The sequence below is a fragment of the Protopterus annectens genome, chromosome 4.part0 (genome assembly GCF_019279795.1).
Source record: "Protopterus annectens isolate FY-2018-M chromosome 4.part0, PAN1.0, whole genome shotgun sequence".
Taxonomy (NCBI): domain Eukaryota; kingdom Metazoa; phylum Chordata; order Ceratodontiformes; family Protopteridae; genus Protopterus; species Protopterus annectens.
Window position 1 is genome coordinate 1,855,369,310 of NC_056733.1, and position 14,468 is coordinate 1,855,383,777.

The 14,468-nt window shown below is 39.2% G+C and overlaps 1 protein-coding gene across 2 annotated transcripts in view; it reads right to left on the reverse strand.

The window, feature by feature from the left end:
* The window catches only part of LOC122800048 (slit homolog 3 protein-like), a 2,083,326-nt gene that overhangs the window by 291,302 nt on the left and 1,777,556 nt on the right, over positions 1-14,468 (reverse strand). For both annotated transcript variants that reach the window (XM_044069531.1, XM_044069532.1), the window contains one exon: positions 9,308-9,451. In XM_044069531.1, coding sequence (XP_043925466.1) covers positions 9,308-9,451 — 144 coding nt within the window. The remainder of the gene's footprint in view (positions 1-9,307; positions 9,452-14,468) is intronic.

Below are 14,468 nucleotides of genomic sequence, written 5' to 3' on the forward strand. Positions count from 1 at the left end.
AGGCCACTTGACCGCGAGGAGGACATGCAGACTCCACACAGAAGGCACTCCCCGCACACAAGCTGAGAATCAAACGGGTGAACCTCTTGCTGTGAGGCAACAATGCAACCGCTGTACCACCGTGGCTTTCACATTCCTCATTGCTAATATTATTTTTTAATTATCTAGTTTGATTATTGACTGTAAGAGTTTCTTGTTATATATGCTTTGTAAATTTGTATGTAATATCCTTTTTATATTTTCTTGTATTGCTTCTGATATTGGGTTTGCTGTAACTGGGTAATGGCTGAAATGGGACGCTTGTTGTTCATTCCACTCAACATCTCAAAATTATTAAGTAAGTAAGTAAATAAACAAATAGGTTAAAACCAAACATGTAACATGCATAAGGTGTGAATATCAGGACATATATTCATTTAGAAGAACTCCACAACGTGACACACTCAGATAATTTTATAGGGTCTGCCTTCCTGGAGTAGTAACATACAGTTTTGAAAATGTTTCTTTTGGGAATCAGATTTCTGCTAAATTAAACATTTACTTCAGAAGCATGTCACTTAAGTGCTGCATAGACACTGAAGGGGTAATACAAGGCTCCTTGCCCCACCCCACCCCACGCCCACCACAAAACGGATTTTCAGGAAATCAGCCAAATGGATTTTTGAACATTTTATTTCATCTGATGGAATTTCTGTTAACCAGCTTTCACAAAAAAATGGCAGAGATTCCTTCAAACATATTTCAATAGCAACTAAATTGCTAAATGCATTTCTGCATTGGGTCTCTTGCTAACTGCAGTATATCTGCACCCTTACCCTCGATCAGTAAACTGGCAAAGATGGTATGGAATACCGATGTCTAGATGAATGAAAATGATTACTAATACCAGCCCGTGATCTGTATTTACATTTAACAACAACAAAATCAAAACTTTTCTAAAAAACAGTATCTATAATATTATAGAGAGAACAAAACAACACATCAGTTTCTAAAAAACAATCTCCAGTATGAAGAATAAATACTGGTTCTGAAGCCAAAATAGAAACTCAGATATTAAGTGAATAACTACATTATTAAATGACTGACTAGAGTTATTGGAAGTGTGCTCAGAGTGCCTCGCAAATCTACAAAATAAACTCACTAATGGGTAGGTCTGTGGACTTTAAGATGATTATTCAATTAATTCTAACACGGTCTGAACTATTCCACCAATGGGACTTTGCTGAAAGTATTCTGGCCAGGAAAAATCAATACATCACAGGCTTTTTTGTTACTGGGAAAACTATATATGGCCACTACATAAGTGAATGCAGATGATAAGGCAGTTTACCTGTTTTACCAACATATAATTGTGAAAAGTGAAATGCTAAGAAATGTGACTATGAGCATCGAAGCTCCATAATCTGAAGTCAAGAATCAAAATTCCTGCTGTTGTATCTTTCAATTCTTATTTACAGCAATACTCTCTCAAATGTAATACCCTTCTGACACTATTTCTTGCTGCATAGGAAAGCAAGACAAGCAAATATCAGCTATGTTTTAAACACCTTTACTGAATTATCACTTGTTTAAAAAAATAAGGAAAGAACCAAATATCACCTATTGAGCAGTACATAAATAATCTACGTTGCAGCAATACGAGCATAATAAGTAATTGAATAGATATTTATTGCTGACAATTACAGTAGCGACACTTAAATAAACTGGATGTTTTTCCATTTTAAATGTTTCTTACAACATTTGAACAGTGCATGCTTTACAGGCATTATATTTCATTGTGCTGAATGCAGTAAGTCATACTGTAGGGACAGAACTTTCATGTGAGATAACTTCTAAATGTAAATGTATGCTACTGTGCGAAGACAGCATAATACACAGTTACTTGACTTGGAGTGTCCTTATTCATTTTATTACAAAGCAAAAAAAAATTATCTTTATCTAATTAGGGAAAGGGAAAAGATATTTTTGTGCTGAGCATACAGCTTAAAGACATTACTTGTAGCTGTGATGTCCCCACTCTGGGCCAGTAATCAAAGAGCCTCAATCCTCACCACTGACACTGGAGAGGGATTTTCACTTGGAATACAAATGGATACACTCAGTATTTCCAGATGCAGACCTCTCTGGATTAAGCAAAATTTCCCTTAAGTGGACAGGTGATCCTATGTGGTGACCCCTAACCGGAAAAAATCTGAAAGAAGAAGAAGATTGTGGCTGGTCCTTTTACTACCTACAGTGAACACAGTCAGTTGGGGGTCTGGGTTTCTCAATCTGTCTCTCTTCAGGTCCCCAGTAAGGTTTCCCACTGGCACAGCTACAGGGTTAAGTCCTCTTCTGAGTGTCCAAGTAAAACCCTCCAGCAACCTCTCTGTGAAACCAGTGCTTTGTGTCCCTGTTCCAAGTAGCTGACGCACACTTTGAGATTTGATTTTCACAAAGACACACACACCTGGGCAAGGCTTGCACAAATTTACCCACTGGGCCCCCTTCTGCTCAGACTATAAAGTAGTTATCACTGCCACCAGACATTATAAAGCCAGCTACCTAAGGCACTTGCAAGGGAACCCAATTATACTGAGTGAAATTAATATTAATACAAATTGTAATGTTGACCAAACAGCCAGGCTTCAGGTGTGGCCACAGTGTTACCAATAAATATAAGTACTCTCAAAGGTTAAAATATTCTCTAAAAGGACCAGCCACAATCTTCTTCTTCTTTCAGATTTTTCCCGGTTAGGGTTCACCACAGAGGATCACCTGTCCACTCATGATTGGCAGTGGAGTTTTTAAGGTGTCGAGTTGCCAGCCTGGCACCCAAACTTCCACAGAAGGCACACACACACACACACACACACACACACACACACACACACACACACACACACACACACACACACACACACACACACACACACACTCACACCTAGGGCCAATTTAGAGTGTCCAATCCACCTACAGCATGTCTTTGGGATGTGGGAGGAAACTGAGCACCTGGAGAAAACCCACACAACCACATGGAGGACATGCAGACTCCAATCAAAAGGCACCCCAGCCGAGGATCGAACCGGAGAACCTCTTGCTGTGAGGTGGCAACGTTAACTGCTGCACCACAATGGCTGCTCAAAAGGACCAGCCACAATGAAAAGATTAAATATATTTAATAAAAATAGTGAAAGAACATGAAAATACAAAACACTTATTCACAGTAAACACCAGAGTTTCAATCACAGGCACTATTAAAAATAACACAGGTGGACAGATTCACACAGTCACAGAAAAACAATACTAAAGTAATCTCACTATATTTTCCTAACTGATCTAAATAATACTATTCCCTGGTCACTTACTGGAACAATGCAAGATGAAGTAGGTGACAGATCCTTCTTTGTTGTTATGTTACAAGAACAGACTGCCCTTAGACTTCTATCTCACCTAATATTAAAACATTATTTCTGTATAAAATGACTTCACATACATCTGGTCATCAGACTTCTGGTTCCCATGCAACCACCCATGGCAAGAAACTACCAGGATGTAGCACCTACATGTCAATAACACACACACAAGACCATTGCTCAGATCCGGTGCAACTTCTGGAAGTCATAAATCAATTACAAACTTATACTCCTCCTGTAGAGACTAACACACCAAGCTTCTTACAGAGATTGTGTCTCTGACTTCATTCAAAACTGTGAGATAACATCTTTATGGCCTAGGCCCAGTAATTTAATTGTCTTACTGTTTCTCAAAGTCGGGTGGATTGAGATTAACCTCTTCTCTTCCAGTATCCTCTGTTATGATATATACATTTAAACAGTTACAATAATGCATGTTCACTTCCTTTCTGCCAAGCAGGCCACACTGTTGATACATTTTTTAACATAAGCAGCTTTACAAATACATTTACAACACAAGCATCTGTACAAATCAGTTTGATTTTCAAATAGCATATAATTGTTTACTAAATTCTAGCAAGATGTGCTGGCATATGTTACACATCCACTGTCCTACTTCTCCTGGCATAGCTGGCAATATCACACACACACACACACACACACACACACACACACACACACACACACACATACACACACACACACACACACACACACACACACACACACCTTTGAAAACTCAAGTTAGTTTTTCAAGTTACTCTTGAGAAATGTTGCTGGAGATGAATGTGCCTAAATGGGAATGGAATACATTAACCCATACCCTGTCTTGAGATCCCATCTGCCTTGGCATTGGTGACTCCACTACAGTGCTGCACTGTCATTTCATATGCATGCAAACCTAGGCGCCACCATAGTAACTTGGCATTTTGCCGGCTGGCTTGTTATAATCATAGATCTCTTTCAGACTCCTCCTGTCTCCTACTGCAAATACTAGCACCAGGGCACCTATCATAGGTTCATAGGTTCATACTAGGCTATCTGCCCTAGGGCATTTATAAGCCTAGCCAGAGTATGTTTGGCTTTCGCCACCCATTTTAAATTAATTTTGCTATGCCCTTTTTCGAGGTTAGTATACTGTGCCTCTGTCTAACAGTGACACAGAAGTGATACCCGGGGTAAACCTACGATCTCCCATCCACTCATCAAGATTCCTCTTGAAGAGAGTCAATGAGGGACTCTGCCTAACCTGGACTGGGATTTTATTCCATAGTGAAGGGAGCCTCTGGGTTATGAATCTGTCTCTCCAGCATGTCCTATTTATTTCAGTGCTGAGGTTCAAGTCTCGAGCGTGTAGCTCGATGGGATTTTGATTTTTTGAGGTGCAGCATGTCCCTTAATTCCGGGTTGGACATGGCCTTATACGTCAGGCACAGGACACCTCTGAGCAGGCGGTATGCCACTGAGTAGAGCTGGAGTTTCTTTAACCGGGCAGCATATGGCATCTGTTTGAGCCCTTTGATCCTCTTGGTGAGGTACTTTTGGGGTCTTTCCAGTTGCTGCAGGTGTTTGGTAAGGTACATCCCAAAAGGGGCATTGTACTCGATTATGGGCCTGATGAGGGATGAGTAAAGAGGCACGATGACCTCCCCTAATCTAGATGTGAATCCCTTCATGATTAGGTGGGCTATATAAAATGTTTTTCTAACCACTTTGGCCACTTGGTTGTCAAATGAGAGATTGCTATCAACTTGGGTCCCCAGGTCCCTAATTACTTCTTCTGTACTTAATGGATTAACACCTATGTGGTAATTTGTGGGCACTTTGTTTTTGCCAAAGGGGATGACTATACACTTTTTGGCGTTTAGCTTGAGGCCGTGGCTCTGGCACCAGTTGTCTGTTTCTATGAGGCCCTTTTGGAGGATGCTTGTGTCGGCTGGAGAGTCGATTATGGTGCCCAGTTTGCAGTCATCTGCGAACTTGGTCAGCCACAGTCCTTCCGTGTTGGCCTGTACATCCGAGAAATATATACCAAACAAGAGAGGTCCCAGGACTGAGCCTTGTGGGACGCCACTTGTAACTGGTTTGGAGTCTGACATGGCTCCAGCAATTCTAACCATGTGGGTTCTGTCCTTGAGCCAGTTTGCAACCCATCTAGTGACATAGGGGTTTATATTTAAGCTGGTGAGCTTATCTATAATGCCCGAGTGGGGTATTGTATCGAAGGCTTCTGTGAGGTCCAGATAGGCTGTGTGGACCACCTTCCCTTCATCAATGGCCTTGGTGACTGTTTCAAAGAAGTCAACCAGGTTTAAGAGGCAGGATCTGCCCTTAACAAAGCCAAACTGGGTAGGATCCAGTGTCTGTAGGTCCCCATTATCTTTATTTATGAGGTCCATGATGATCCTTTCCATAGCTTTGCAGACCAAGCTAGTCAGGCTTATGGGGCGATAGTTTCCAGGGTCCGTTGAGGCACCACCTTTGTGGAGAGGGACCACTGTTGCTGTACACCACTCTTTGGGTACATATCCTGTAGTAAGGCTGAGATTGAACAGTAGTTTTATGTTTGCGTTTAGCTCTTCTTGGAGTTCATGTAGGACGCAGCCTGGGACACCGTCTGGTCCCATTAATGCTGTGTTTTTTGCTTTGGAGAGGGTGGCTCCCACCTGAGCATCTGAGATGTCAGGGGGGCAGCACTCTGCTTGGATAGATATTTGCCCTTTTGGTGGGGAGGGGGAGGAGAAGTTTGCGCTGAACCTGTCAGCTAGGATGTTGGCAATGTCTGTGGGATCAGTGTATTTTTTGTCATTTTGGACTAATTCTGAGCATATCTGGGAATTCCCACCCAGGTTCCTAACATAACTAAAGAAAGCCTTGTGATTATTCTTAGTGTCCTGTGCAAATTTTCTCTTGAAGCTGGCCTTTGACGATTTTATGAGTGCCCTTAGTTTTTTGCTAATACTGATCAGAGATGCCTTCCCTTTTTGGGATTTTGCTCTATCATGTAGCAGCTTCCTCCTTCTATTGTATAGTTTGTTTATGGCTGGGGTCCACCAGACAGGTTGTCTGCCTTTGGAGGATTGGGTCTTGGTTTTATTTGGGATTGCATGATCCATGCATTCCTGAAGGTGTTCATAGAATGCATTTATAAAGGATTCTGCAGTCTGGGCCGTATTTTCCACAGGCCCGGGGGCTTTGAAGGATTCCACCTCGGTTTTGAAGAGTGTGAAATTTTCTTTAGAGAAGTTTTTCACTGTGGTTTTCTGGGCAGGGGGTGGGGTCGGGATGTGAATATCCAGTGAGATCAGTTTATGGTCTGATCTTACCAGTGAGGGATACACTTCTGGTCTGGAGCATAGAGTCCCCATGTTGGTGATGATCAGGTCCAGTATGTTTTCCCCTCTTGTGGGAGTGGTAACAAGTTGTTCCATAGCATTTGAGTTTATGAATTCTAGGAACCTTTGGGCAAGGGTGTTGGAGCTAGAGTAATGCTCCCAATCTATGTTTGGGTAGTTGAAGTCGCCCAATATAATGGTGTTCGGAGAGACCTTTATATTTTCCAGTGTTCTCAGGAAGGCCGAGTGGGATTCCTGGGTTTGGGAGGGTGGTCTGTAGCAGGCTATAAACTGGAAGGCAGTTTTACCCACTGTTAGTTGCACATGGATAGTCTCTGATGCTTCGTGCTTTGCCACCAACCTGGAGGTGTGGGTATCTTTGATGAATATCGATACTCCCCCTCCTTTTGTGGTTCGGTCCAAGTTTTGGGGCCGAAAAGCATGGTATGGTATCATGGTAAGGTTTCATCATGTTAACATGGTACAATGTGTGCCCCAGCCTCCTGCCTAGCAGTTCTACTATGTAGTTAACATCACTGACCTTCCTTACCACTTTAAAAGGTCCCTTCCAAGCTGCCTGCAGAACCATAACCTACTGCCCCACAGAATACTCTCGGGCTCGAGCATTCCTGTCATACCAGACTTTTTTCATCTGTTTTGCTCCAGCCAGGTTCTCCTGGGCCTAGCCCATGAGCTCGCTAAACCTTGCCCTGAGGTTTAGGATATATACCACAACAGACTCATTGTGGGATTCATACTCACCCTCCCACTCATCATGAATCAAATCTAAAGACCCACACAGCAACTCAAAGGGTCAAAAACCTGTGGATTCCTTGGGTATCTCTCTGTAAGCAAACAGCAAATGGGGCAAATATTTGTCACCCACTCTCTTAAAATGGTCTGCAAAGGTGCATAGCATGGTCTTTAGTGTAGAGTTTAAACTCTCTTCAAGACCGTTAGTATGGGGATGGCAGGGGGTGGCAGGGGGTGGTCTTCAGGTGCTTCACCCCACAGCACTTACACAGACAAGCCAGCAGGTCTGACATGAAATTGGCACCTCTGCAAGTCAGTATTTCTCCTGGGGAAACCTACCCTGCTGAAAATCTCTAACAAAGCATTTGCCACCTTCTCTGCCTCATGGGTATCTAGTAGCATAATCTACTAACACCAGAATATACATCTTCCCTGTGGAACTTGGGGTACTCAGAGGCCCCACAGTATCTATAGCTACCCTCAGAAATGGCCCCTCAATCAAAGGAAATATTAAAAATAACATAGGTGGATAGGTTCACACAGTCAGAGAGAAACAATACTTAAATAATTTTACTATATTTTCCTGACTGATCTAAAGAATACTATTCCCTGGTCACTTACTGAAGCAACGCAAGATGAAGTAGGTGAGAGATCCTTCTTTGTCATGTTACAAGAACAAACTGCCCTGAGACTTCTGTCTCACCTAAAGTTAAAACATTATTTCTCCATCAAATGACATCCCATACATCTGGTCATCTGACTCCCCTGCAACCCCCTATTGCTAGAAACTGACAAGATTTAGCACCTACATGTCAATAATGTACACACAAGAGCATTTCTCAGATCTGGTGCAGCTTCTGGAAGTCATAAAACAATTACAAACTTCTACTCCTCCTGCACAGACTAACACACCATGCTTTTTACAGATATTGTGTCTCAAGCTTCATTCAAAACTGTGAGATAAGATCTTTATGCCCTAGGCCCAGTAATTTAATTTTCTTACTGTTTCTCAAAGTCAGGTGGATTGAGAGCAACCTCTTCTCTTTCAGTGTCCTCTGTTGCAATATATACATTTAAACAGTTATAATAATGTATGCACATTTCTTTTCTGCCCAGTAGGGCACACTGTTGATAGATTTTTTAACACAAGCAGCTTTACAAATACATTTCCAACACAAGCATCTGTGGAAATCAGTTTGATCTTCAAATAATATATAATTCTGTACTAAATTCAAGTGGGCTCTGCTGGCATATGTTATACTTCCACTGCACTACTCCTCCTAGCATAGTTGGCAATATCTCATATCACCACAGTAGCCTTAGATTTTTTTTTTGCCTGAATACATTTAGCATAGTTTGAACATGATCTCATAAGACAGAGATTCTCAGTCCATGTTAGACTAAATCCTTCTTTCATTTTAAATAGTTCCTTAAGGTTGGGAAGTAGAAAATTACCATTGAAGAGCTGCTGTAAAAGGTAATATTTTCTATGTTAAGCTGTGAAAGAAACATCAACTCTATAGCCTAGTGCATACTAGAAGAAATCAAGAATCATGTTAAGTCATCTCCCTTGAAGAATTAAGATAGGCTAAAACTTTATCTTTGTACCCTGCATTAACTTAGGAGGGTAACCCAGTCCTGTGCTCTTGATGTTAGAGACTTTGATATGTTGTTAAACATCCTATGGGTCACAACAGTAGTCCACCAACACTGGCAGCCTTTCAGTGTTCTGTTTCTTAATTTGTTTATGGTCTTCATAGAAAATAAATACATATATTTTAACATAGTAAAAGTCCTGAATGCAAGTTGCAAACAAGTACTTACATTGTTGACAAAGAAACCATAGTGACAAAGGCCCCAGGAGTGATGGTTGTGATTCGGTTATCATACAGCGACAGCAGTCTTACAGAACTCAGTCCAGTGAATGTGTCATTATTAATACAGCTGATAAGATTGGTCCTCAGTATTCTACAAGACAAAAATAGAAGGCTCCAGTGTGAATTCAACACTCTAATCTGCAAAACATAATGTTCCGGTACTCTTTAAAAACTGCGCTGCCTTTGAAATATGGCATTATATTAATTTAAATCTGTTATGAAATTCTTCTTCATGAATATGAACTGTGAAAAACAAATTAAATCTGAGAAACTGCACCAAGCATTACTGTATCTTTTTAAGAAACATTACAAGCTCGTTCAAAGTGAAATCAAAGCAATAAAGCTAGGAATACAGGTGCTGTGAACATAAAAGGGCTCTACACTTCCTAGAACACAGAATATATGCTAATTAAAACTTCATAGCTACAATAAACCATGTACTGTATGCATGCATGTCATTTTCATCTTCTGTTTGCTTTCCTTGCAATCTCTGTACAGCTTTTCCCTTGTACTGAAAGTACCTTATATTTATTTTTTCCTCTTTTGAGGTCTTCATTGTTTCTCATTCTCAAGCTATGTGTTTCATTTAAATATATTTTCAGTGAACAAATGATGGTGAAACTGTTACTGGACTGGTTTGTGGAATAAGCTCTTCCTTGCATAGGAGCTAAGTTAATACATGATCCAATGGAAGCAATATGTAAACATAATAGTGCAAAGACAGTGGCCAAAGTTATAGATGACAAAACAGTTTGTTGAAGAATATTAGCTTATATAATACTCTGCTTACTCAGAGGTGATCTCTGCCTGACATACAAGGCCATGTCCAACCCAGAATTGATGGACATGCTCCACCTAAAAAAAAAAAAAAAAAAACAAATCCTGGAGAGCCACATGCTATAGAGATATAAACCTCACCACAAAGATAAATAGGACATGCTGGAGGGATAGATTCCTGTCCCAGAGACTCCCCATGCTTTGGAACAGGATTCCAATAAAAATCAGGCAGAGGCCCTCACTAACACTCTTCAAGAGAAACCTTGACGGGTGGATGGGAAACAGAAAATTTACCTCTGGGATCACTGCAGTGGCTCTGCTGGACAGTGGCACAGGCAACTAATGGCTCTGCTGGACAGAGGCACAGGGAACTAATCTAAGGGGGTGGCGAAAGCCAACACATTCTGGCTGGGCTTATAAATGCCCTTAGGCAGATAGCCTAGTACTTACCTATGAACCTGTAAGACATGCTAAAAAGGAACAGGGATAAATACTTAAAAATGCAAGTCATTGTTTCTTTAGTGTTTTGTAGGTTGATATGATTTTTACCAACTGTGAGATTATATCCAAGGAAACAAGAGACTGCAAAATCAGAGATTTAATATCAAGAGAAAGGATATAATGCAATTCATGAATGATAAGTCAAGAAGATTATCTCTGTCTTGGACAAAGGTGAACAGTTGGTGGGATACGTTGTAGCAGAACTGTACTCCTTAGTCCTCCTGAAATAAAGAAACACCATATATCTAGGCAGGAATCATATATAGGCTTAGTAAAGACAACGCCATATATCTAGACAGGGCTTATATACAGGCTTAATACAGGTAACACCACATATCTAATATGTATTACAAACACATTGGAATGATAATATTTTGTGTTACTTGAGGTTTTTGGATGATATTTTATTAATTTGGAAGGGTAATGAGACTAAGTTAAATGAATTTAAAGTATATTTACATACAAGGTGGGATTATTTAAAATTCACGTTTAATATCGATAAAAAGTCCATATCCTATTTGGATACTTGTATTACAGTGGAAAATGGTAGATTTAAATCCAATATTTTTAGGAAAGATACCTTTAGTAATGCCTATTTACAGTATTCCAGTTGCCATCCCAATAGCCAGAAAAGGAGTATTATAAAAGGTCAGTGTATAAGGGCTGCTAGAATGACCTCGGATTATCCTGATTTAGTCACTGAATTGGATGTTATAGGAGATATGTTTAAGAATAGAGGATATCCTATAGGTATGATAGTGGACATTAAGGAATATGTGAAGAAGGAATGGGGGAAAAATATAAACCCATTTTAGGGACAGGTATAAATAAAACAGTAGGGGTTAATATGAACAAGGAAGATCAGGACTCAAATGAATTTACTAGGGCATATATATTACAATACGCCCCCCCAAGTAAGCGATATAAAGAAAATAATAGCAAACAACTGGAATATTTTAAAAACTGACAATAGTGTATTTAAGACAGTGGGAGAGGCACCTAAATTCGTATCCAGAAATGGAAGTAACTTGAAAATGAAATTGGAAAGGAAAACCTTGAACTACAACCACAATTATAATTGTGTTGGCACCATTAAATGCAGGAAATGTAATCAGTGCAGTTTAATTATTAAGGTTTCTTCCCTAACTTTGGAGGACATAAATAGAACGGAAGTTAGGTTTCAAAAAGGTAATTGCAGAACTTCCCATCTTGTGTATTTGGCGAAGTGCACTAAATGCCCTTGTTTCTATGTGGGCAAGACTGATAGATGCCTTAGAAACAGAATCTATGATCATTGTTATAGAATAAAGAAACAACATACAAAAAATGCATTATGGATCATCTAGAAGGTAGTAAACACTGTGATTCCTTTAATTTTGGCATATTAGAATGCATCAAAGGGAATCCCAGAGGGGGTAGTATAAAGAATAAATTGGGTGAAAAGGAGGCTAGGTGGCAGATTAAGCTCAATGCCTCAGTACACCCAGGGCTTAATGAAACTATTTCCATCAAGCCCATATTGGAAAATAGTGAGTAGGTAGGATGTTTTTGTGGTGCATGCACTGGAACATGGTGATAGTAAGGATGGTTTTATATTTTTATATTAGTGATTAATGGAACAGTTAGTTTAGTATAACTGTTATGGTTGATATTTATGTGTTAATTTATATCAAAATGTTTAGGTAAATTTGATGATTCATGTACAAAATATAGGATGTTTTAATAGATATGACATGATTTTTCTTAAAAAAGGTGATTGACAAGGAAATTAAGCACTGAGCACTTTAAGTTCTGATTTGTCCAAGTAATTGTAATGAGTAGAAGTAGGAGATTGGTTGATGAATATATTTAAGCCAGTTGTGGCATTAAAGAATTGTTCCGATGAAGTCTACATGGAGTAGATGAAAGTGTTTAACTCATATGTAAAAGACAACGTATTTTTATTATTTTTATTTTTTTATCTTTTTAAAAATAAACGGATTAACCGGAATATTGGTTGGTGTGCAGTGTCGTTATATACGGAGTCTGTGAACAGAAGCTGGTGGTTTTCTTGTTATTTGGTTGACTGTTCCAGGCACATACAGTGTTCATATATCTAGGCAGGAATCATATATAGGCTTAATAAAAGAAAAGCCAAACAAAGAATGCTATATGAATTTTCCCTTTGTGATTCTGAGTATATACATCAATACATCTGGAAGGATGCCACCCTTATTAGAAGTAGTCATAATATTTAATGTGCATGCTTCCTACTGGAGTTGTTTAATTAGTGCCTCACTTCCAGTTTCTTAACAAGATGAGGTTATAGGCTAAACGAAATAACCATATTACCTCTCCAGTTATACCCTAAATTTTCATCACTATAAATCTTCTTTGAAGACCTCTTACATCAACAGTGTCACTCTCGGTAAATGAATTCATATACATAACAACTGTAAAGAACTTCAACCCCAACACCTTCATCTCCTCACTGTCACAAATTAGTTGGTCTCCACTCACACTCGTCACACTTGGTGATGACATAGAGATAATACGTGACGACATACAGATAATACTAATATTCTTAACTCTCTTGCTCCAATAAGAAAAAAATTGCCAAATCTAATCCAGCCCTATGGTTAAATTCCAAAACAAAACAAATAATAAGACATAGAGACAAAGCCTAGAAAACATGGCATACAAATAAAAGTCGATCCACATTTTCATTCTTATAAACAACTTCATAACCTCCCCAGCAAAAACTCCTCCTTGCTAACAAAAGAAATAAATACATCTCTATGCACAAATCATAAAGGTTTAGTCCCAAGTCTTTATGGATTTCCATAAACAAGTTCCTTAAACCAGGAAAATCTTCCTGATTCAATCATCCAATCAGTCCCCTTCTTTTAATACACAAGAAAATTCAGCAAGTTCAACTCCCATTTCATAAACTCTTGTCACTTCCCTAACCCAATACCACCCCTAACAATCCTACTTATACATTCTACACCCAACAAATCCTCTGTTCTTTAACTTTCAACCAGTTCTAGCCAAAACTAATGAAAAACTCCTTACTAAACTGAAGCCATCCACTCTACCATTGATACTCTTCCAGAAGAATACCTAAACCTTGCTGCAAAACCACTGGCTTACCTAATATCAGTACGTATCAATCACACCTTTGCAGATTCTTTATGGGAAGAATCATTTATTCTCTCCCTTAACAAAGGTGGCATCTCTGTTTAAATATCTAATCTACATCTTTTTGCCATCCTATCACCTCTTTGTAAAATCTTATAAAAGTGCATCCACAGTCATGACATTTTTCTATTTAATCATATTATTTCATCCACTAAATATGTTTTTGACTGTATTGTAGCAAAATGTCTGCTCTGTTATGTTTCCTAAACACTGTCTATGAAGATTGTAGCAAAACAAAATTTCAGTCATTTCCTCAGATCTTTGCAAGACATTTGTTACACTCTCACATCCAAAACTCCTACAAACACTTTGCTCATAAGGTTTCTCTGTTTCTGCTCAGAGTCGGTTTTCCAGCTACTTCAGAAACTGTAGCCAAACAGTAAAACAGTGCTCAACCATCTCTACTTATCTCCTAGAAAATGCTGATATCTTTCAATCCTCCATCCTTGGTCTCTTGCTAATTGATATATTTGTAAATAATCACTGCAAAACCTCTTCTAAAATGACCACTATCAGATACACTGATGATGCTACTATTATATGTTTGTTTACCTCTATAGCTTTTCTACAAACTCTCACAAAAAGCCTTCACCTCCACTGAGTCATGGCTATCTCAATCTCAACTACTTCTTTAATCCTACCATAATGAA